This window comes from Pongo abelii, chromosome 2 (assembly GCF_028885655.2).
Source record: "Pongo abelii isolate AG06213 chromosome 2, NHGRI_mPonAbe1-v2.0_pri, whole genome shotgun sequence".
In the NCBI taxonomy this organism is placed as follows: Eukaryota; Metazoa; Chordata; class Mammalia; order Primates; family Hominidae; genus Pongo; species Pongo abelii.
Window position 1 is genome coordinate 18,755,531 of NC_085928.1, and position 24,761 is coordinate 18,780,291.

The following is a 24,761-nucleotide window of genomic DNA, read 5'->3' on the forward strand; positions in this document are numbered from 1 at the left end:
GCCACTTTACTTCTGGGGTTCTCAGTTTCCTCCCTATACAATAAGGCACATTCAGTTGAATAAACATGGAGATAATTCAACCCAGCTCTTAAAACAAACAACATGATTCTGAAAATTCAAGAAAGAAAAATTTAGCAAACAGTTCCACCACCCTATTTTCCTTACCATATTATCCTACTTCCCTCACCATGCTAAGATAATGTCAACCATCTGGTGAGTGTTATTATTGTTATTTTAGTGCTGAAACTCTTCTTGGCCCATCCATGCATCCCACCCAGTAACCATAATGGAAATCCAAACACTCACCGTGAATTTCTCATAGAGCTCATAAGTCAGGAGGGGGTTGGGCAGCTCCCTAAAGTACAGCTTGCAGAGCGAGCCCACACAGTGGATGTCCTGGAGGTACACTTCCCTTGTCAGATCTGGACATTGATCTGAGCCAAACTCTTGCCTGAAACAACACAGACGGAGACATAACAATCCCAGGGAGTGTGTGTTCCATGTCAGCAGCTGCTTGGCTGCTTAGGGGTAAAAAGACCCTAAACTGCTGATTCTGACTATATTTTTGACCTTAATTCAAAAAGATCTTCTACTCCAGGCCCTAGGAAGTCACAGGAAGACTTCCACTTCAGGTCTGGATCTTCTTGCAAAATCTGCTGTGATTAGAAAGACATAATGCTCATTTACAAATGGATTACCCATGGCATCAGGTCTGCAGTCTTGGTTATGAACATTGGGGGAATATCAACACAATTTTCCAAAAAGTCCTATTGAGATTTCAGTTTTTCCAAAATATTGTTCAAAATGAATTTCCCTTTCTTATAGGAGAGACCGAAACTAGGGTAGGTCAGGTTGTTGTCGCTCATCTCCATACATCCGTGTCTACAAACTTGTTTTATCTGAAGACTCAAACCCAAAGCTTGAGAACTTTAACTATCCTTTTTTTTTTTTTTTTTTTTGAGATGGAGTCTCGCTCTGTCACCCAGGCTGGAGTGTAGTAGCGCAATCTTGGCTCACTGCAACCTCCGCCTCCCGGGTTCAAGTGATTCTCCTGCCTCAGCCTCTGAGTAGCTGGGACTACAGGCGCCCGCCACCATACCCGGCTAATTTTTTGTATTTTTAGTGGAGATGGGGTTTCACCATGTTAGCCAGGATGGTCTCTATCTCCTGACCTCGTGATCTGACCACCTCGGCCTCCCAAAGTGCTGGGATTACAGATGTGAGCCACCATGCCCAGCCTAATCGACTATCTTTTTGGTGCTCAATAGAACCTTCTAGGCTGCCTGATGGTGACTCCTACAGGACAGATGAATTTATAAATATCTTCTTAAACAATCTATAGTGGGATGTCTTGGAACATCATCCAATTCCAGGCCTGAAAAACATTTAGAAAACATTTCCTAAAAAGGTTACATGAATATACTGCCTCAAATAATATATATATTAATACTTATAAATTAAAATCTGCTTAAAAAATGACAAATATGAGCTTTAATATAGAAGAGAAGTTAAGCTTTTTGAGAGTATTCACTTAGTCATCCAACTGGTGACCAAGTCAACAGTACTCTCAGAACCAGCATTTTTGAAACAGCTCGCTGCCCATTCTCCTGTTTTCTGGGCCTACACCCTTAATGAAGGGTAGGGAAATCCCTGATACTTTTGGAACATGAAAGAAACTGAGTGGGGCTTTGAAAAGAGATCTATGCCATGCTATTTTTTTTTTTTTTTTTAGATGGAGTTTCACTGCTGTCGCCCAGGCTGGCACAATCTCGGCTCACTGCAACCTCTGCCTCCCGGGTTCAAGTGATTCTTCTGCCTCAGCCTCCCGAGTAGTTGGGATTACAGGCGCCCACCACCACGCCCAGCTAATTTTTGTATTTTTAGTAGAGACGGAGTTTCATCATGTTGGCCAGGCTTTTCTCGAACTCCTGATCTCAGGTGATCCACCCATCTTGGCCTCCCAAAGTGCTGGGATTACAGGCATGAGCCACTGCGCCCAGCCCATGCTACGTTTTAAAAGAGAACTATGCCATGCTATGTTCTCTTGGCATAGTTCTCTTTTAAAAAGAGAATGTTTTTAAGAGAACAGAACAAGAGCAATCTAGAGCTTATTCATTTATTTAGCCAAAGATTTCTCTTGTCAAGGATAAGGTCAGTGCTGAAATAAAAAATAATTCATTACTACCCAAGTGTCCTTCCAGGATGCTACCTACTGTGTGGCATATTTCCAACCATTAAGAAGTATTTGCCATTGAAACGCTAATAAATGGAGTACTAGTAAATTAGTGAAATTACGTAAACACATAGGTTCATTAAAATCTATGGCTGCAATAAACCAATTATTTTTTTTAACAGCTACGACTTCTCTAGGAAAAAAAAAAGATGCTCTATTTTTTGGTATAATTTAATTACATCCAAATCTGGAGGAAAAGGGCAGAAACCAAACAGGAGAAAGAATATGAAAACTGAATTACGTGCACAACTTATTAAATTTTACATATTAACCTTGTAATAAGAATTTTTTTGTTTTAAAAGTCTACATTTATAACTAAAGAACATATAATAAATATAAGTAATAATAAAATGTTATAATTAAAATAGCATTAAATTATGTTCTTTTTGGTGTTAAGGAACAATATGCAAAATATGTAAATCTATTGTTTAAGTTGTGTAAAATTATATATATATACTCTATTTTCTATATACTCTCTGTATATATATAAAACACACACGTACCTGTGTTTTGTATAAAACGTTTTGCCCTCTTTATTTAATGTGATAGAAATTTCTTCCAAATATTTAGGATAAATACACAGAATTGGAAATAGCTCACCCATCAGTAATTTATTTTTTATTTTTATTATTTTTAATTTTTTTTCACCCATCAGTAATTTTTAAAATCCTAGCATCAATTAGAGACATGCACAATCATATAGGCTTCTGATTTCTCAACCAGACAAAACATCAAATTTGAGGGTGTGCCAGCAGAAAAACTGACATGGATCTCAGGGGTCTGAACACTAAGTAACAGGAACCTAGTCTAACTGAGCTTTGGGCAGGCCAGCAAACGATAATAAATCACGTTTTCCTTAACTTGTAATTTAAATCATTTGAGTTAAATCAAATTCACCTAAGAAGAATATATCTAGTGCAAGACAAAGAAACAGACTGAAAGCCTTAGGAGCTTTTGTTGGAAAGAATTACATCAGGCTGGAGGGTTTCCTGATTAGATTAAGAACAGTCAGGCATCTGATCTTCGGTGCTGCCACACTTCCCTCAGTTCCTTTGGGTTTTTAATACTCTGGACACCGATGGACAGAGGCATGGACACAGGAGGAATCATGGGTTTAGGGCTATTCTTTTAGCTTACCTTAGCCGTTGTATGTTTGAGGTGACTCCTGAAAGCCGATAGATTCCATCCACGATGCCGTGAGTCTCTATAAATTCTGCACAGCTCTTCAAAACATATGGAACTATGTGAAGGAAAAGGAAAAAACAATTAAGTATTAGATGTAAGTCTGCCTGTCTTTTAAAGATATCCTTTTAAAAATCCAGGTACCTTCAAAGAGATGTAAGTATGGAACTCATATGACTTACAAGTGGAAACGATTACTTGTAAGTGGTAGGTGATGTTCCTTTCGTATTTAAAAAAAAAATCATAGGGCTTTGCTAAAGAATTGTTTTCTTGTTTTGTTTTGTTTTTGAGACTTGCTCTGTTGCCCAGGCTGGAGTGCAGTGGGGCAATCTTGGCTCACTGCAACCTCCACCTCCTGGGTTCAAGCAATTCTCCTGCCTCAGACTCCCAAGTAGCTGGGATTACAGGCACCCGCCACCACGCCAAGCTAATTTTTGTATTTTTAGTAGAGAACTGGGTTTTGCCATGTTGACCAGGCTGGTCTCCAACACTTGACTTCAGGTGATCCACCCGCCTTGGCCTCCCAAAGAACTGGGATTGTAGGTGTGAGCCACTACGCCTGACCAAGAATTGTTTTTTTTTAAAGAATTTTTAAAAATATTCAAGAACTTAGATTTTGAGACCAGTGGTGAGCTTGGACATCCCACAGCTGGGTCTCTTCATTTCATTGTTCTCCAAGTATGGTCTTCTGACCAGCAGCAACAGCATCTCCTAGGAAGTTGGAAATGCAAATCTGCAGGCCCTACTCCCGACCTATTAACTCAGAAATTTTGGGGTGGGGCAAAGCAATCTGTGCCTTTTAACAACCCTCTGGGTGACTCTGATGCATGCAAAAATTAGAGAGCCACTGCTTTATTCTAAACATGAGGACATCAAGGCACAGGCAAATTTACTTAAGTCACTCATGATTACTTGTTGCTTGTAAAAAATAATTAATACATCGGAAAATGCTTACAATTCCATTTTTTTAGAAGACAAAATCTTCAACAAATTGAATATACATTGTAAATTCAGTTTAGATTTAAAAAAATTCGAAGGAAAAAAGACTGGAAGAAAATCTGCTAGAATGTCGAAGGTGATTTAAAGGTTAAAGTGATAAAGTGCTTTTTTTTTTAAGGTAAGAACGGCCCCCCCACTTCCATCCCCCCGCCCCCAACATGGATCGAAGCCAGTCATCCATTTAATGGACAACAAAATGTCCATTAAATCTAATGATTTAATGGACAACAAAAAAGGGACTGACGGGGCCTCCTGAGTTCCTGCCTCTCCAGAGGTTCAGTGCCCTGGTAGAAGGGTCTGGCTGTGCTGTTCTCTCCGGGCGGCTGACTTTGAGAGAACTAGACGGCTCAGTGACCAAGAGGGGCAGATACAGGCCTTCTGGATGGTACAGAGAGAGCAGCAGATCACTTGCCACTTTGGTCCCTGGACAGATGCACTTGAGTTCTCCCCTGTGAGAGGGCTGTGAATGGTGGTTTGGGATAGAACAACCTAACCCATCAAACAATCCACTGAAGGCTCTGAGATCTTCAGTGGCTTCTCGAGGCTGCCACAGTGATGTGGGACCTCCATGAATTAACACTTGGGCTATTGTGCTCACACTTCCAACACATACTCAATCCATTAATGCTGTAGATTAGACCAATGCTAATTCATTAATGCTTATTACATAGACTCATGCCTACACACAATTCTAAGCTGGACTGGATCTTTATGAATTCTAAGGCATTCACACTCAACATTCTACCTGAATTCCCTATTATGACGTGCTCTAAGCATTCCTTTCCTTTGTGGCCTTCAAGTAACTAATTTTAAGCGTTCGATAAAGTTCATCATACTTATTCTGCTGCCTCTCAAAGGCTGTGCATTCCCAGAGCGTTCCCCTCCAGCACACATCCATGGTTTGCCCCTCAGGGAATGGACTTGGAATTGGAAACATTGAGGCCAGAGACCATAGAGGTGGAACCACTTCCTAGGAGTGAGGGCAGCGTGGGAGTAGGGTGTGATGGGGGGTGCTGTGGGAGCGGGCAGGGTTCCAGAGCCTCTGCCTGTCTTCAACCAGAAGAGCTATGATTTGATCTGTTTTATAAAATAGGGTTCTTGGTGAGATTTTGTTTCCCATGCTCATGCGAATAGATAGATAAATGGAAACAGTTCCAATGATACTTAAAGTCTCTCCCTCTCTCTCTCTCAAAATCCCTGTTGTGAACAATGATGGTTGACTCTTTCCCCACCACACCTCACTGTTCGGTAACCTGCCACCATACAGTCTATGGTTGAGAGTGTAGATTTGGATACCAAACTGCTTTTGTAACCTTGGACAAAATATACAAGGGTTCTGTTTCTTAGTTTCCATGTGTGTAAAAGGAGGACAAGAGTGATATTAATCTTGTAGCTAGGACTGAAATAATACTTACAAATATTTGGCACAGACCCTGGCATATAAGAAGCATTCCACAATGACCAATATTATTTCTACTTGTAACTTATCCATAATATAAACGTATAATCTGATTTTCTTGGTGAAAACACAGCTTGCCTCTTCCCATCCAATGGGCACTTGAGGTAGATGACCAACCTCATACAGGTCAAAACTCATCTCTACTTCTCTTTTTTTTTTTTTTTTTTGAGACAGAGTTTCGCTCTTGTCACTCAGGCTGGAGTGCAATGGTGTGATCTCAGCTCACTGCCACCTTGGCCTCCCAGTTTCAAGTGATTCTCCTGCCTCAGCCTGCCGAGTAGCTGGGATTACAGGTGCCTGCCACCATGCCCAGCTAATTTTTGTATTTTTCGTAGAGATAGGGTTTCACTATGTTGGCCAGGCTGGTCTTGAACTCCTGATCTCAGGTGATCCACCTGCCTCAGCCTCCCAAAGTGCTGGGATTACGGGCGTAAGCCACCACACCCGGCTTCATCTCTACTTCTTAGAATGGCTGTTGTGTCCTTCTTTAGCACATTTTTTGATTTGAGAGTAATTTTGCTTCCATGGGATATCTTTTCTTTGCATGTAGGTATATCTTTGCAGCACAAAGGCAGTAGGATCTAACAGCGTATGGGTTGTGAGTTAGCAGTCTGGGAGCTGTGCTTGGCCCTCAGGGTGTTCTGCATTTCAAGTCTGTACCACAGTGCATGGCTGCTGTGCTGTGCAGGGCACAAGTGGACTTAAGAACTCGGAACACTCACAAGGAGGACTCAAGCACAAAAGCCTTGGACTCTAAGGACCTTGATAAAGAACACTCCACAAAAGGGGCAGTACAGGGTAACCAACCTGTTCCAGCCCATTCTCAGATAGGGACCTCCCAGTACCATAGCTCTCAGCTGCAGCACTTCAGGCTCCATTTGTCTCAAAGGTGGGAAAACACATTCTGAGACAGAGTCTCTGCCATAAATTTATTCTGGCTTTGGTACAAAGGCCTTAGAACCTATTGTCTATGGCTTTGTTTAAGTGGGAGACAATGTTAAAACAACCCAAGGAAAGAGGTCATGGTCCCAATCACTGTGAAGTGTTAGCTTTCCTGGATTTCTCATCTTGGACTGAGTTGGAAGATGTAGGAATTCTCCATCGTTGTTACTCAGTAATGGGAAAGGATTCAATCTCTGTGTAATCATCCAGCTCTAGATGTTAGAGCAGCGGTTCTCAGACTGTGGGCCCTGGATCAAGTCCTGCAGCCCGGCATCCTCCGGATGATTCTGATGTACTCGAAAGTTGAAGAACCGCCGGGCACAGTGGCTCACGCCTGTAATCCCAATACTTTAGGAGGCCAAGGTGGGTGGATCACTTGAGGTCAGGAGTTCGAGACCAGACTGACCAACACTGTGAAATCCCATCTCTACTAAAAATGCAAAAATTTGCCGGGTGTGGTGGCGGGTGCCTGTACTCTCAGCCACTTGGTAGCCTGAGGCAGGAGAATCACTTGAACCTGGGAGGCCGAGGTTGCAGTGAGCCAAGATTGCGCCACTGCACTCCAGCCTGGGCGACAAAGCTAGACTCTGTCTTAAACAAAAAAAAAGGAATGTTGAAGAACCACTGGTCTAGACCAGGGCTTCTCACATACCTTAATGTGCATAAAATCACCTGGGGATTTCACTGGTATGCATATTGCAATTCAGAGGGAGGCAGGTGGTAGGAGTGTTGAGAATTTGCCTTTCTAACAAATTCCAGGTCATGCAGGTACTGCTAATCTGCAGCTCACACTCAGAATAGCAAGGGTCTGAAAATAGCCCTGGAGGGTAGTGTTGCAGTGGCTATTGTTAAGTCTCAAAGTCTTAGAATTCTTTAAACTATTGTCCCGGGGGTCCTATCAGATTGGGGACACCCTAGGATTCTGGACAGGGTAGAAGCTCGATCAAAATAGCTGAGTAGTTATAGACAGAAAGAAAGCTTCTATTGTCGATTTAGGCATGGGAAGGACTGACGCTGGAGGTCAAAGTCACAGAGCTCATTCTGTGGGATTCATCCTGGGCCCATAGAACTCTGAGTCTCCTCCTACAGAGGTAGACATAGTTGCTGCAGATGACATAATATTATAGTTCTTAGAATCATTTCACCGATGTCCCTCTAACTCCCTTGTTTTGTTTAGTTTTTCCTAGATCAGTTATCTTAAATGTTAAATTTTAATCTGAGCACAAAATACAACTTCAAGTGGTTTCTGAGGGAAAAGAAAATCTTGCCTTTGATTTATGCTTTACAGTTTATAAAATATTATAAAGTCCTTTGTTTTATTTATTTCTTACTAACAGATATTTTACACTTATAAATAACGTGGCATGTTTTCCTCAAGTCCTAACCTCTTGAAGGGTTTAGTGCAGAAAAGGCCAGAAGTCAAACATTTCTCGAAGTCACCCCCAGAAGTCATAGCACTGCTAAGCTGCCTCAGTTCCCTGTGTGCCTGGGACCTGATCAGACCTGGAGACAGAGATTGAAAGAAGCACAGTTGTATTTGGTCATTTACGTGGTTGTGGTGGCCACATTCTTTCATAGTGCAAATGGCATTTGTGTTTTAGGGAAACAGGCACTCCCCCATCTCCATTCTGGATTTTGTTAAGGTCTTGACTTGGTCAGATTTTGTCCCCTCTCTGGGTCCTGCATTCCTGACCTTCAAAGTAAAGTCTAGTGGTGTGTACACACAATATAATATACTCGGCAACAACAAGGAGTGATAAAGCCTGTGAGTGCAGCTCAAAGACACTCGGCTGGGTGATAGAAGCCAGACTATGAAAGACTACATAGGGTAGGATTCTATTAATGTAAAACTGTAGAAAATGCAAACTAACTTCTAGGAAGAGAAAGCAGGGAAGAGGCAGGAGGGAGGAATGACAAAGGAACCGGAGGAAACATTTGGGCGTGATGGATATGTTCATTATCTTGTTTGAGGTAATAAAAAGGACCAAGAGCTGCTGGTGGGCAAAGAATAATGATGCTTGAGGGAAGAGGGTAAGATAATGAGGGAGACAAGACACTGCACAGGAAGAAATCCTGTGAGCTTCTGTTGCGATGCACACGGGAGAGAGGGGGGAGTTTTAAACAATTTTGCAGTGCTGTGAATGGGCCCCCTCTTCAGCATTCTCCCAAGAGATGCAGTAAAGATTTACATTACTTCCTCATTTCTCTGGGTTGTGAGTACAGAACTTCCTAGGCGTTTCCCCCCCAGAATCCAAGAGCTCTCTCTGCCAGCCTCTGTTCTTTGTTCCTGTCCCCATCCTTTCCCCATCCCTGTTCCACTCCTCTGTCCCATGCTCCTCCCTGGCCTCTGCGAGGCTCTCCCTGGCCTCTGCGAGGCTCTCCCTGCCTGGAGGTCACTGCCCACCCCAATTTTCCCTCTGAGTCTCCTTCCTCCTCCCTGTTTTAACTTCTTTCTACTCTCTTCCTCCTGGCTTAATGTGGAATTAAACAGATGTTGAAAAGTTGTGGTATTTATTTAACAAAGTATAATGTGTTCTGTTCTTTAAAAAAAAAATAATAAATGAACCACTTTCTAATTTTCTAAGAAAAAAAAATTAAAAATATGTTGAGGCTTTGGCTTGTCCTCCTTGGAGAAAAGTTTCCTTTTAAACCTTTTATTTTTTCTTTTTAAACCTGAAATATAGACCAGTCACAGTGGTTCAGGCTGCCTATAATCCCAGCACTTTGGGAGGCCAAGGCAGGTGGATCACCTGAGGTCAGGAGTTCAAGACCAGCCTACCCAATACAGTGAAACCTCGTCTCTACTAAAACTACAAAAACTAGCCGGGCGTGGTGGTCCACCCCTGTAATCCCAGCTACTCAGGAGGCTGAGGCAGGAGAATCGCTTGAACCTGGGAATCAGAGGTTGCAGTGAGCTGAGATCATACCATTGCACTCTAGCCTGGGTGACAGAGTGAGTAAGACTCTGTCTCAAAAAAAAAAAAAAAAAAAAAAAGTTAAAAACAAAAAACCTGAGATATAATTAAAATACCATATAATTCACCCTTTAAAGTGTACGACTAAGTGATTTTTAGTGTATTCACAAGTTAAGCAACCATCACATTAATTCCAGAACATTTTTATCTCTCAAGAAAGGAACCCATATCCATTAGTATTTACTGCCTATTTCCCCTTCTCCCAGCTCCAACAGCCACTAATCAACGTTCTATTTTCTATGGGTTTGCCCGTTTTGGACATTTCCTATAAATGAGATCTTAAAATATGTAGACTTTGTGATGGACTTCTTTCATTTAGCATAGTGTTTTCAAGGTCCGTCCATGTTGTAGCATGTGTCAGTATTTCATTGATTTTTATGGCTGAATAAAATTCCAAATAAAGCCTTCATTTTGTTTATTCATTCTCCAGTTGATAGAAATTTGAGTTATTTCCACTTTTTGCTATTAGGAATATTGTCGCTATGAACCTTTATGTACAAGTTTTCGTATGGATATATGTTTTCAATTCTCTTGGATATATATCCAAGGGGTGAAATGGGTAGGTCGTATGGTGACTCTACATTTAAATTTTGAGGCACTGCCAAACTGTTTTCCACAATAGTTGTGCCATTTTACATTCCCACCAGCAATGGATGAGGGTTCCAATTTTCCATATCCTGGTCAATACTTGTTATTGTCTGTCTTTTTTATTGTCATCCTAGTAGTTGTGAAGTGGTATCATTGCAGTTTGGTTTGCATTTCCCTGATAACTAACAATGTAGAACATCTTTTCTTGTGCTTACTGGCCATTTGTATATCTCTTTTTTTTTTTTTTGTTCGGTTACAGTATTAATGAGGTTATTGAGTAAACTGGATTAGATAGAGGGCAACCAAAAAGCAACGTGATTTTTTCATACCACTGCATTTCTTTCATGGTATTCTAAGTCTCTTCTCAATCCTGTGATATTCTGGGTTTATCCCAAATCCTTTTTTTTTTTTAAGTTTTTTTTTTTTTTTATTATTATACTTTAAGTTTTAGGGTACATGTGCACAACGTGCAGGTTAGTTACATATGTATACATGTGCCATGCTGGTGTGCTGCACCCATTAACATGCCATTTAGCATTAGGTATATCTCCTAATGCTTTGTTCAATTCCCATCTATGAGTGAGAACATGCGGTGTTTGGTTTTTTGTCCTTACGATAGTTTACTGAGAATGATGATTTCCAATTTCATCCATGTCCCTACAAAGGACATGAACTCATCATTTTTTATGGCAGCATAGTATTCCATGGTGTATATGTGCCACATCTTCTTAATCCAGTCTATCACTGATGGACATTTGGGTTGGTTCCAAGTCTTTGCTATTGTGAATAGTGCCGCAATAAACATACGAGTGCATGTGTCTTTATAGCAGCATGATTTATAGTCCTTTGGGTATATACCCAGTAATGGGATGGCTGGGTCAAATGGAATTTCTAGTTCTAGATCCCTGAGGAATCGCCACACTGACTTCCACAATGGTTGAACTAGTTTACAGTCCCACGAACAGTGTAAAAGTGTTCCTATTTCTCCACATCCTCTCCAGCACCTGTTGTTTCCTGACTTTTTAATGATTGCCATTCTAACTGGTGTGAGATGGTATCTCATTGTGGTTTTGATGTGCATTTCTCTGATGGCCAGTGATGATGAGCATTTTTTCATGTGTCTTTTGGCTGCATAAATGTCTTCTTTTGAGAAGTGTCTGTTCATATCCTTTGCCCACTTTTTGATGGGGTTGTTTGTTTTTTTCTTGTAAATTTGTTTGAGTTCATTGTAGATTATTAGCCGTTTGTCAGATGAATAGGTTGTGAAAATTTTCTCCCATTTTGTAGGCTGCCTGTTCACTCTGATGGTAGTTTCTTTTGCTGTGCAGAAGCTCTTGAGTTTAATTAGATCCCATTTGTCAATTTTGGCTTTTGTTGCCATTGCTTTTGGTGTTTTAGCTATGAAGTCCTTGCCCATGCCTATGTCCTGAATGGTAATGCCTAGGTTTTCTTCTAGGGTTTTTATTGTTTTAGGTCTAACATTTAAGTCTTTAATCCATCTTGAATTAATTTTTGTATAAGGTGGAAGGAAGGGATCCAGTTTCAGCTTTCTACATATGGCTAGCCAGTTTTCCCAGAACCATTTATTAAATAGGGAATCCTTTCCCCATTGCTTGTTTTTCTCAGGTTTGTCAAAGATCAGATAGTTGTAGATATGCAGCGTTATTTCTGAGGGCTCTGTTCTGTTCCATTGATCTATATCTCTGTTTTGGTACCAGTACCATGCTGTTTTGGTTACTGTAGCTTTGTAGTATAGTTTGAAGTCAGGTAGCATGATGCCTCCAGCTTTGCTCTTTTGGCTTAGGATTGACTTGGCGATGTGGGCTCTTTTTGGGTTCCATATGAACTTTAAAAAGGTTTTTCCAATTCTGTGAAGAAAGTCATTGGTAGCTTGATGGGGATGGCATTGAATCTATAAATTACCTTGGGCAGTATGGCCATTTTCACGATATTGATTCTTCCTACCCATGAGCATGGAATGTTCTTCCATTTGTTTGTATCCTCTTTTATTTCATTGAGCAGTGGTTTATAGTTCTCCCTGAAGAGGTCCTTCATGTCCCTTTGTATATCTCTTTTGAAGAAATGTCTATTTGGATAATTTGTCCATTTTTAGTTGGGTGGTCTTTGCTGGGTTATCAGATTTCTTTATATATTCTGAATACTAGACTCTTATTAGACCTATGATTGGCAAATATTTTCTCCTATGCTGTGGGTGGTCTTTTCACTTTCTTCATGGTGTTCTTTGAAGCACAGAAGTTTTACATTTCAGTGAAGTCCAATTCATCTATGTTTTTCTTTTGTTGCTTGTGCTTTTTGTATCAGGAGAAAAGCTTCTTATTTCTGATTTATATTGTCCACATCCTTCATCATTGGTTATTGGAATAATGGTTCATCATTATTCACATGCATAAAGAGTGATGTTATAAGTAATGCAACTGTTTCTTATTGTTATAGATGAGAACATATAAATCCAAAGCAGCACTATCCTTTGAGAAACTAGACCATTATCTGGCTCAGAACATTTTTGAAACCACCCTTTGGGAACTGTTAGTTAGAAACGGTATACATTTAACTCAAGTATAACCTCCTTCCAGGAGAAAAAGAGGAAAAAAAGAGTGAGCAGTGTTTATACTGTACTTCTCATTTTCCCTACAGGATTCAAAGCAATTGTTTTATTATTATTTCACTTTCGAATTCGTTTTGGGGAGAATGGGCTTTAGTTCTGTTTTCTCTTTAGTTCCTACAGACAGGGAATATATTTTATCTTTTAAAAACTGAGATTTGATTTAGAGGGAGGCCTAGGAGGTTTTCCACAATCTGGCCATACTCCCCGCTGCCAGTCTCATCACTGATTGCCGAGCTCTCCCTCCCTCTCAGCCCCACACGGGAATGCCGTGTTCCAGCCACGCTGGACAGCCTGCCACTTCCTGAATATGCTCTGCACCTTCACACCTTCCTGACTTTGCACCCGATATTCCCTCGTCTGAGCCCATTGCCTCTTCTCCACTGAGAAACTCCTCCTGCTTATCTTTTGGGATTCAGCTCAAGCCTCAACTTCTCTATAAAGCCTTCCTCAGGCAGAACTAGGTTCTCCTTCCTCCGTGTTCTCATCTCTCCTGTGCCTCCTCCCTTTGTGGCACTTTCTAGAATTATCTAAATTCAATTCCACTGCAAATTAAAACTGCACTGATATATCATTTTTCACTTCCCAGATTGGCAAAGGTACCTAAGTTTGTTAACCCACAGTGTTGGCAAGGCTATGGGAAAACAAGTACTCTCATGCATTGCAACTGGCAGGGGAGATTGATACAACCTCTGGAGGGCAATTTGACAATATCTGTTAAATTTGTAAGTACACATGGCTTTTGACCCAGTCGTTCTTATTCTAGAAATTTATCCCACAGATATTCTTGTACATGTGACATGTAAGGTATGTGCAAGGCTATTCATTACAACAGTTTTCATAATTGCACGAGATTGTCATCAACAGCAGGTTGCTAATATAAATAATGGAAGATTCACATAGTGGAATACTATGTGGTCACTAAAAAGAATGAGAAAACTTTTATGTACAGACATAGAGTGGTCTCAGATATATTGTTAGGCAGACCAGAATAATGGTATGCTAGCATCTGGTTGTTTTTTCCTTTTTTTTTTTTTTTTTTTTTTGAGATAGAGTCTTGCTCTGTCACCCAGGCTGGAGTGCAGTGGCACAATCTTGGCTCACTGCAACCTCTGCCTCCTGGGTTCAAGTGATTCTCCTGCCTTAGCCTCCTGAGTAGCTGGGATTACAGGTGTGTGCCACCACACCTGGCTAATTTTTGTATTTTTAGTAGAGACTGGGATTCACTATGTTGGCCAGGCTGGTCTTGAACTCCTGACCTCAGGTGATCTACCTGCCTCGGCCTCCCAAAGTGCTGGGATTATAGGTGTGAGCCACCGTGCCCAGCCATGGTTGTTTTTTTTTTTGTTGTTGTTGTTGTTAAGAGAGAATGAAAGATTAAATATACACATCTATTTATATATGCATTCAACATCTATGGAAGAATACATAAGAAAGCAATAATTTTAGTTGTCTACAGGAAAGAAACTGGAAGCTGGGGGTAGCCCTTTGAGTAAGAGAGAGACTTCTCACTGTATATTCTTTTGTACTTTTGAATTTTGAACTATAGGAATATATTACCTTTTCTGAAGAAAATTGTCAGAATAAATTTAATCCTGCAGATATTTACTGCAAGCTTACTCTGTGTCTAGCACCAAGTGTGAGGTGTTGCTTGTTTCTGATTCATCTCCATTACTAAGTTGTGAGCTCCTTGGGGACAATGAGGACAGTCCCGTGTCTTATTAATCTAAAATAGCCTTGAAAACAGAAGCACTCTCTATTCACAATTGCAAAGACTTGGAACCAATCCAAATGTCCATCAGTGATAGACTGGATTAAGAAAATGTGGCACATATACACCATGGAATACTATGCAGCCATAAAAAAGGATGAGTTCATGTCCTTTGTAGGGACATGGATGAAGCTGGAAATCATCATTCTGAGCAAACTATCACAAGGACAGAAAACCAAACACCACATGTTCTCACTCATAGGTCAGAATTGAACAATGAGAACACTTGGACACAGGGTGGGGAACACATCGTGGGATGGGGGGATGGGAGAGGGATAGCATTAGAGATATACCTAATGCAAATGATGAGTTAATGAGTGCGGCACACCAACATGGCACATGTATACGTATGTAACAAACCTGCACATTGTGCACATGTACCCTAGAACTTAAAGTATAATTAAAAAAAGAAATTAAAAAAAAAAAAAGAACACAGAAGCACTCAAAATGTTTTCCTGAACAGGAGCTTGGTCATTTTTCTCCAGATAGATTTTCTGTGCTCCTTTGCTATCTGGATTCCTCAGAGAAAATAGTTACTATGTGTCAGGCATGGCTTTAGGTGGGTTTTTATTTGTTTGTTTGTTTTATAGCATTCTCCATTCTATAACTGTAGACAACCCATGAAACTGACAAAATGATCTCCATTTTGAAAATAGGAAAGTTGATTCTCAGAGAGAATAGATAAATTCCCCAATGGCTTGCAGCTAGGAAGTGCCAGAGTTGGGATCCAAACCCAGGTTTGTGTGCTGCCAAAGCCCATGCTTTTTCTGTGATACCACAAGTGACGAAGAATAGAAAAAGCCCCAAGCTACACCTACCATGGTTCAAACACTCCCCAAAAGGAAGGCAGGTTCTATGGTGGCAACTTTGGAGGTGTGATTTGAGGAGAGTGGATTGGCTCCTTGCCGTTGACTGCCAAAATGCCTGAAATCCTACCACTGCAGGCCTGATCTTTAAGTGTTCAACAGCTCATGGTTAATATCTAAGTTCCCTTTGAAAAAAAATAGCAAAAAAGTTTGAAAAATTAAAATATACATAGAGTACAGAACGTCTCTTTAAAACTACCTCTTCCCCAGTATATTAAATAATAAAAAATGACACACACTGGCAGGTGGATCACCTGAGGTCAGGAGTTCGAGACCAGCCTGACCAACATGGTGAGACTCCGTCTCTGCTAAAAAATACAAAAAAAAAAAAAAAAAAATTAGCCTGGCATGGTGGCAGGTGCCTGTAATACCAGCTACTCGGGAGGCTGAGGCAGGAGAATCGCTTGAACCCGGGAGTCAGGCAGAGGTTGCAGTGAGCTGAGATTGCGCCATTGCACTCTAGGCTGGGCAACAAGGGCGAAACTTTGCCTCACACACACACACAAAAACCACACACACACACACACACACACACAGAGATGTTAATAGTAGTTACTGCTAAGTGGTAGAAAATAAATGATTTTTGCTTTTCTCTATTTTTAATTTTGCTTTTCTAAATTTTTCTGTGAAGGGGATATAGTAAAAGTATTTTTTAAAAAGAAAGAAATGGGATTTTGAAAAACAAGTTTCATTTAGGAAGATGGAGGGGCTTCTGAAATCAGTGACCCAAGTTCTAAATGTTTGCTGAAGTCCTTTCCAGTGACCCTGTTGAGGTTATTACCCCTTGTGAAGCAGAAGTATTAGCCCAACCTGCTGGCCTGGGATGGCTGAGGACTAGCTCTGCTATCCTGCTGAACAAGGCAGCCTGGAGCCCGGTTCCCCGGCTGGGGGTCCCTGCCTTCCTCATTTTTAGGCTCTCAGATGCGAAGCCAAACCAGCACTTTCCTGCAGAGGTGTCCAGGTCCTCCTCTGGTCCACTCTGTGACTTATCCCTGCCGGGGCCCTCAGGTCTCTACTGCCAATGCTGTCTCTTTCCCAGTGACAGCGATTCTCCTTCTACCAAAGCAGATGCACTGAGGGCCCATCTAGAGGAACAAAAGGTAATAAGATCTTTGCCCTCAAGAAGTTAAGAAGGGAATGGGTAATTACTGTGAACCTAGTATGCAGTGGTCCCTGAGCTATACACTTTTTTTTTTTTTTTGAGATGGAGTCTTGCTCTGTCGCCCAGGCTGGAGTGCAGTGGCACAATCTTGGCTCACTGCAACCTCCACCCTTCCAGGTTTAAGCAATTCTCTGCCTCAGCCTCTGGAGCAGCTGGGATTACAGGCTTGTACCACCACGCCCAGCTAATTTTTTGTATTTTTAGTAGAGACAGGGTTTCACCATCTTGGCCAGGCTGGTCTTGAACTCCTGACCTTGTGATCCACCCGCCTCGGTCTCCCAAAGTGCTGGGCTTACAGGCGTGAGCCACCGCACCCAGCCTAGCTATACACTTCTTATCCATTATTTGTACCCAGTGCAATCCTCACAGTCACCTTATGAGGGAGTTATTTATCTCTGTTTTGTAAATGAAGAAACTGAAGCTCAAAGGTATTAAGTAACTTGGCCAGTATGAAAATATCAAACGAAATATGCTAAGGGCCCTAGACAGGCACAAAAATTGTAACAAAAGTTCTTTTAAAAAGATGATAGCTTGTGGGGAAGTCAGGCAGAGCTTTTAGATGTTGAACAAGAACAAGAAATTGTGTACATTTATAGAGAGCCAGCTGTCTTGAGAGGGACCACGTTGGGGAGTGCTGAGACAGGACCCTCATGCTCAGGGGCTCACAATGTTGTGAGCTAAGTGGATAAAGGACAAGTCAAGGTACTGCAATAAGAACTCTGACACTGGTGCAGAAGGATGATTTGATATGATGTGAGACGCTATTACATTACAATTAATTACATTAATTGACGTGATGCAATATACATTACAATACCTGCGGAACGTTCATGTAAGTGCCTAGCATATAGTAAGTACTTAGTAAATGTCGTACACTTTCTTTTGGGGCAGGAAACAGAATAGTATAAACAAGGTGAAAGGCAAGAAATAACGTGGTGAATTCCAGGAATGCTGACTAGACCAGTCCGGTGGAAGAGAAACATTAGGGAACTTGGGGGCATTTTTACTGACTGTCTGGGAAGATTGCACTCTATCTCGGTCTCTACTTCCAGATGAATCTTTCTAAAACACTCTACCTTGATGATAAAGCTCCCCTACACCAAAACAATCAATAGCTTCCCACTGCCTGTAGAATAATGTCCAAAACAGGCAGCTTTGGGACTAGACATTCAGCTTCCTCATCAGGGCCAAGCCTGAAGTTCTTCCCTTCAAAGAAATAGGCCTTTGTGTGTGTGTGTGTGTGTGTGTGTGTGGGAAGAGGGAGGGGAGGTAATCTAGAAGAAAAGACTTGCCACGAAAAGAAAAAAGTAAGGAGTCCCTTTAGGATCAGAAGGGACAACCTCTCATGGTTTGTCAACGAAAGGGGAAGTGAGAGGACTCACTCTTTTCTAGCTGTTGCCTGAAATTTCTTTAGGAAAGGTAAGAGCCTATCTGACTCACACATAAAACACTGGTTGAGAGTGGTGAAAGTGTCTGGGTCCGCATGTCATCAGTAGCGAATGAGCCAGTGGGGAGAGCTTATGAGGGACTCCCACAGGGTGCCTCTGGGTGTGTGTGTTTGGGGTGGGAGTGGTTGTGGCTGAGGAAGGGTGGTGCTGAGTAGAGAAAGAGGTTCAAATGCTGTGAACATAGAAAACAAACCTGCAAGATGTCCCCATGTGACCTTGGTCTTAGAGCTGGCCCTGCTCATCTTGTACACAGAAACTGTACAGAAGGGTTTTGTCCCATTGATGAAGCTGCTGGGCTTTGTGTAGTCGATAAAGACTTATGTGGTTCATCCTTTCTACTGTCTGTGGAGAAAGCTTTGTTATTAGGAGATTTGTAGGGGCAGACATCACTCACGCCATGGGGCTGCTGATGGAGGACAGAAAGATCTCAGTCAATCCCTAGCACATTCCTAGGCAACAACAACTCATTTAAAATCATTTAAATCCTCAGTTTAACTGCATAAAGCCCACATCAGTGGAATCACCTGATCAAGGTTTTATTTACTGGATGAGCAACTTTCTTGCCACCTGCTCCTTAGGATACCGCTGATGGAGGCTCTTAAGTGCTAATGGATACAGAGAATGGCCGCATGTGTCTGAGAGTGAGCCCCAGGGGAGAAGGTCGTGAACTGAGCACATTAATGAGAGAGAAGCAAACTTGTTTCTTGAACTGTATGCTTCACTAACACTGATCATCTTAAGAATGAGGACAATGTAAATTTTTTTCTACTCTGAGTGTGTCCAGACCACCTCTTTTTTTTTTCTTGCATACCTCATGGGTGCTTATGGGGATGAATTAACCATCATTATTTCATTTAATTCTTAAAACTCTGAGATATAGGCATTGCTACTCCTATTTTCAGATGGGAAGCTAACATTCTATATGGTTAGACAACTTGTCCAAGCTCAAACAGCTAGTGGCAAACTGGGGTGCAGTTATAAGTCTGTTTGAACCCAAAATTCATGCACTTTCCAGTACATTTTATAAGCATAACCTCCACACTAGGGAAACCAAGTCACAGACCAGGAATGGGGAAGACCAGAAAGCAGCAGAAGGTAGAGACTGACTTCACAACTAAGTGCAACTTGATGAGAGAGAAGGACTTAGATAACGAATTAAGAAACATGGATTCTTGCCCTAATCTACACGTATGAGATTCTTGACCTTTTAGGAGAGTAACTTTCCTCTTCTTTGAATTCCCCTAGGTATCTTCCAGGCAGTAGGTGCTGGGGTACCCATCAGTTACAGCAACATGAACCAGTTGTATGTCCTCCAGCAAATCAGCCACTGCCAGCCTCAGACTTTCATCTGTGCTAGAAACAAGTTCTGGATCCAAATGATTTCTGGATCCTTATGTTTCTTCCAGGTCTAACCTCCTTCCAGGATCTGTCAGCTTCTTGGATGACACTGGGAGGAGAGGCTGGGCTGGAAATTAAGAAGGCAGATTCGATTTCTATCTGCCAGTGTTCAGGTCCTGACTCCTACCAGCTCTGGTTTACAGCTAGGTCTTTCAGGACAAAACATTAGGGTAATTTTTTGTTTGTTTGTTTTGTTTTTGTTTCTCATTTGTACTGTTAATGGTTCCCCAGCTTACTCCACCCATATAAATGGAAATGTCTGTTAAATAAAATATAAACTTCAATCTCAAGAGGTTTATACATATCTCCTTTGGTATGGCTAGACTCCCCTTAACCCCAAGGCTATTTTTATTTTTATGGAGGCTGGAATCCTCCAGGGACTTAGCTCTAAAAGGTGCCTAGTTCATCTGAAGGTCCTCTCCGCACTGATCTGACCATGCCCTAAGAGTGAGAAATCCCTTCTTTTGCTTATTGTACCCTCTGGTTTCCCAGGCTGTAGAGCTTCCTAATGGTTTCCAGACCTACAGCACTATGGGGGCTTCTCGTTTTTGTATTTTTCTAAAATCAATTTTACTGATGGGAGATGGGGAGCATTTATAAAAAATGACGTCATCTTGGGCCAGCTACGACTATGTGAAGAACAGCCAGGTAAAGCTTATCAGTTACTCGCTATGCCCCAGCCCCCACCCCAGCATCCTTTCATTTCCTGCCCAATATTCCCGAGCCACAGGCAGCCATTGTTTCCAGAACCGCTTTGCTTGGAAGCCTTGGTACTGAGGCCTCCCAGCGCTTCCTGTTGTTACCAGGCCTCTCTTTCCTGCTGAAAACAACGGCACTTCCCTGCAGTTTGTAACCCTTTTCAGGCAATTCATTTCTTCCGTGAGCTTGTTCAGTGTTTGCAAATACAGAGTGCTCATTACATTTATTTTAGTTAACAGTTTTCTTATTCTACAAGTAGTGCAAGTTAAAAATAAAGATGAGCAAAAGAAAAAAAAATCACCAAATCTCATCCCCTTCTATTAGCACTGAAATCTCTTTGGTGTTCATGCTTTAAGATTATCCATCTATGTACAGAAAATTTACCACAAGACTCAGGGCTTGAATAGATGACCATTCTCAACAGTGGAAATGCAAGCAGGGAAGCCTGCCCAGAAACCATTCTTCTGGAGGTTCTCATATATTTCTGAGCAAAAGGGCCTCCCAGGAGCTTAAGAAGAGTGCAAACTCCAGGAGATTCCCCTGCAAATTCTCAGGACTACACTTGGAGATCTTCTTTAAATAGTTTGTTAAATTTGGGAGAGGCTCATGGGGCAATTGAAGAGGCCAGGGAGGAGGGGCAGCCCATTGTTATCAGGACTCCAGTAGTCTCTTCAATCCAGCTGCCTGCCAGCTGCTCCAATGAGCTTTTGAAAACAGAGATCTAATTGTTTGTCTATAGCAAGGAATGCTAAGTTCTTCGTGACCCCTCCCCCAACATCACCCTCTCTAATCACGTAAACTCCCCACAGTTCTCTTCAGAACACCCCTTCTGCCTTTGCATTCTCTGTCCAGGATGGAAATTGTCCCCAGGAGATGCTTCTCTCCTGTGTTCTTCAGAACCCAGCCCAGAGAAGTCCTCCCAAGGGCTTTTACTGTAACCTCAAATAGAATAACTCACCAAAAATGGGACACCAAGCTCTGCTGCAGTGTCTAGGTTTCTGGACACTTATTTTACGTGCAAATGAAGATATCTGAATTTCTATGAGCTTCTGTTTTGCCCCAGGGAATATACTTGAGGGATAAGATGTAAAATATTTTGGAAACTCACATTGGCCTCTTCCTCAATTTTCTCTCCATATCTCTGACAGATCCCAACAAAAAGATATGCTTTCTGCAGAGAGATTACACTTTTACCTTTATAGATAATATATTATTCCTTATATAAAATCAGGCAAAAAATAGTAGCAACTTGTGGTTTGTTAAAACAGCAAGGGGTGATGATATTCAAGCTTTTATCCTGAAGTTTTGCAGCTCAAAAATTATTTAGTATTCTCTGAAATGCCTCCTATGGGGAACCAGCGTTCATTTCAGAGGCCAGATATTGCAATTATCCAAACCTGCTTACTCCTCTTCTCACTCACAGTTGTTATACCTCTGCTCTCAGCACTGTCTTTAGAAGTAATTTTCCCCAGATATACAGTCAGCCACCCATATTTGTGGGTTCTGCATCCTTGGATTCAGCCAACTGAGGATTGAAAATATTCAGAATAAAAAAGGATGGCTGTGTGTGTACTGAACACGTACAGGCTTTTTCTCTTGTCATTATTCCCTAAACAATACAGTGTAACAACTATTTACATAGCATTTATGTTGTATTAGATATAAGTAATCTAGAGATGATTTAAAGTATATGAGAGGATGTGCATAGATTACATGCAAATACTACACCGTTTTATATCAAGATCTTGACAATCCATAGATTTTGGTATCCATGGGGGTCCTGGAACCAATTCCCTTTGAGTACCAGGAGACAACTCTCTTTAGGATTAAGGCTCGATGATGAAGATGATACAAAGGATTACTGTCAAATATGTGGGCACCTCCTTATAGGAGGAGACAGTCATAAATAATATATAAAGCAGTGGTCCCCAACCTTTTTGGCACCAGGGACCAGTTTCGTGGAAGACAATTTTTCCATGGACCAGGGTCAGGGGGATGGTTTCGCAATGATTCAAGCACATTACCTTTATTGTGAACTTTATTTCTATTACTATTACATTGTAATATGTAATGTAAATACATGTATATGTTACTACATGTAATATATGCAGTGACAGATCATCAGGCATTACATTTTCACAAGGAGCCTGCAACCTAGATCCATTGCCTGTGCAGTTCATGATTGTGTTCAGGCTCCTACAAAAATCTAATGCCACTGATCTGACAGGAGGTGGAGCTCAGCTTTGCTGGCTCACCCGCCAGTCACCTCCTGCTGTGTAGCCCAGTTCCTAACAGGTCACAGACAGGTGTTGGTTTGTAACCCAGGGCTTGGGGACCCCTGATATAAAGGACACAGACAACTAGCAAAGAGAATGCTAGTTTATCATACAGACACTCTTATTTCTAGAATTAGAGAATCTGAATATCAAACAGATCTCTTTTGCTTTTAATTTCTGACTTATTCTCTCCTCACCCTTTAAGAGCTTCAGAATTAGAATTTTCAGTCGTTTGCTACTGAAAATGTCAGTGGTCAGATCTGATTCAAGGGTAGCCCAGGGATGGTGAGCTTTCACAAGGTAAGGCTCATATTCTAATCCCTTTTCTTGGGTACATAGAAGGTGTCAGAGATATATCCAGGGCACTCTGGGCACCCAAGGACAACAGCCTGTCCTGGGAGCAACAGCCAGGAAGAGGTTTCAAATGGAGACTGAATCTCTACTTGAGCTTGTACCCAAGGAGGCCACTGTAAAGCTTCCGTGAAGGCACTGGTGTTTTAAAAGCTCTGTCAGGATCATTTAGAGACAGAAAGACCCTCTGGGAAGTGATCTAGGCATGGGGTGACCCATCTCCTGGTCACCTCCTCTGGGAAGCCTTCCCTGATTTCCAAGAGTAGGGAATACTTGACACAGTCTTAAATCAGTGGGTTCGCTATTAATACTTAATTGAGTTGTTTTGTTTTAAAACATCTGCCTTTCCTCTATTCTGTAAACTGTATGCAGAGCTATGTCTGTCTTACTCAACTTACAAGACACTGCCCTTGGCCACAGTTTATAGTCTGGTCATTTCCTTGTGCCTTGGGCAGTGCCAGGAAGAAGGCAGAGCACATACATAGAGGAATGAGTGGAAGAAAAGGCTGGGCCCAGGTGGATGGGCATCAGCTGGACACCATGTAGGACGTGACGGATGACACCATCTTAGTGAGAGCACGGTGAGCCTTTGAAGGGATGGCAAAGTGTACCCTAGTCTCTTGAGCTTTTTGTCTCTTCCCAGATCTATATTTATTTTCTCCTTCCCAGCGACACCATCCCTGCCCCCAAGTATCCATTCCATACTCTATCCCTGCTCTCCACTTTTTGGTCAACCAGAATCCTGGAATGTCAGAGTTGGAAGAGACCGTCAGATCATCGTATTGAACCTGCCTGATTCAGCACCAGGAAATTAAGAACCCAGGAAGTTTAGGGACCTATCTAATGTCACCCAGCTTGACAGCAGCAAAGCCCTAGAGTTGGAAGGAGACTGAGACAAGGGGACCAGAGTGACTTGAAAAGTGATTAACATTTCCTTTTTTCTCTGATTTTCAGGATTAGGGCTTAAGTACGTGGGCTTCTTTCTGCCCCAGACTAACTAGCACTTTGGTGTCAGAAGTAATTTAGAATATTTAAGCTTAGACACACCCTTAGCAGTCAGCTCAAATTAATTATGTTTATTGGATTCCCACAAGTAAAACACTGTGCTAGACTTTAGGGATTCAAAGAAGTAGCTTATACTTATAAGACACTGACCATAACCTCAGTTTACAGTCTAGTTAGTTCAATTACAAGCAGTTAAATCGTGGGTGGAACAAAAATGCCAGAGAGAGCCCTTCCTTGTTCATTCTACAGCTGTCAGACAGGAGTCACTGGGTTTAATGATATCTTTCTGGAGAGAGGGGACAGCCAGCTGCCAGAGGCTGTCTCTCCCCTTCTATAAATTTGTTTTCTCTTCTTAAATAGTGAGTAGCTGATCCTCAGCAAGAAGGAGGGGTTTGTTTATTGTTCTAAAGATCTCGTGATTCCTGTTTAAAGAGGGTGTAGGCTTGCAGTAGATTGTTGTAGGCTTAAATTCACTGAAGAGATGGAAGTAGCAGGCTTTGTGGGTGCAGTCAGAGCTGCTGGGAGTGGGTAGCCTCAGTCTAGGGCCCCTGGTGGGAACACAGAGGAAAGCAGTCCTGAGCTGGTTAAGGAGATGAAAGTTGAGGAGACTTCCCTGGGGGTCAGCTCATCCAGAAGACAGTACCACTGGTGCTACAGGACCCAACAGAGGGCAGTCAACTGGTCAGGATGCAGGAAATGTGACGGATTCTAAATCTATAGGATCTGCACTAGAGAGGGCAGGCAGTGAGCATCTGAGTGTCCATGTAAAAGAGTCAAGTTAGGG

The 24,761-nt window shown here is 41.8% G+C and overlaps 1 protein-coding gene across 2 annotated transcripts in view; it reads right to left on the minus strand.

Annotated features, from left to right (window-relative positions):
* Positions 1-24,761, minus strand: part of ARHGAP31 (Rho GTPase activating protein 31) — a 125,386-nt gene that overhangs the window by 47,802 nt on the left and 52,823 nt on the right. For both annotated transcript variants that reach the window (XM_002813254.5, XM_054551444.2), the window contains exons 2-3: positions 3,371-3,473; positions 307-451 (exon numbers count right to left, since the gene is read on the minus strand). In XM_002813254.5, coding sequence (XP_002813300.3) covers positions 307-451; positions 3,371-3,473 — 248 coding nt within the window. The remainder of the gene's footprint in view (positions 1-306; positions 452-3,370; positions 3,474-24,761) is intronic.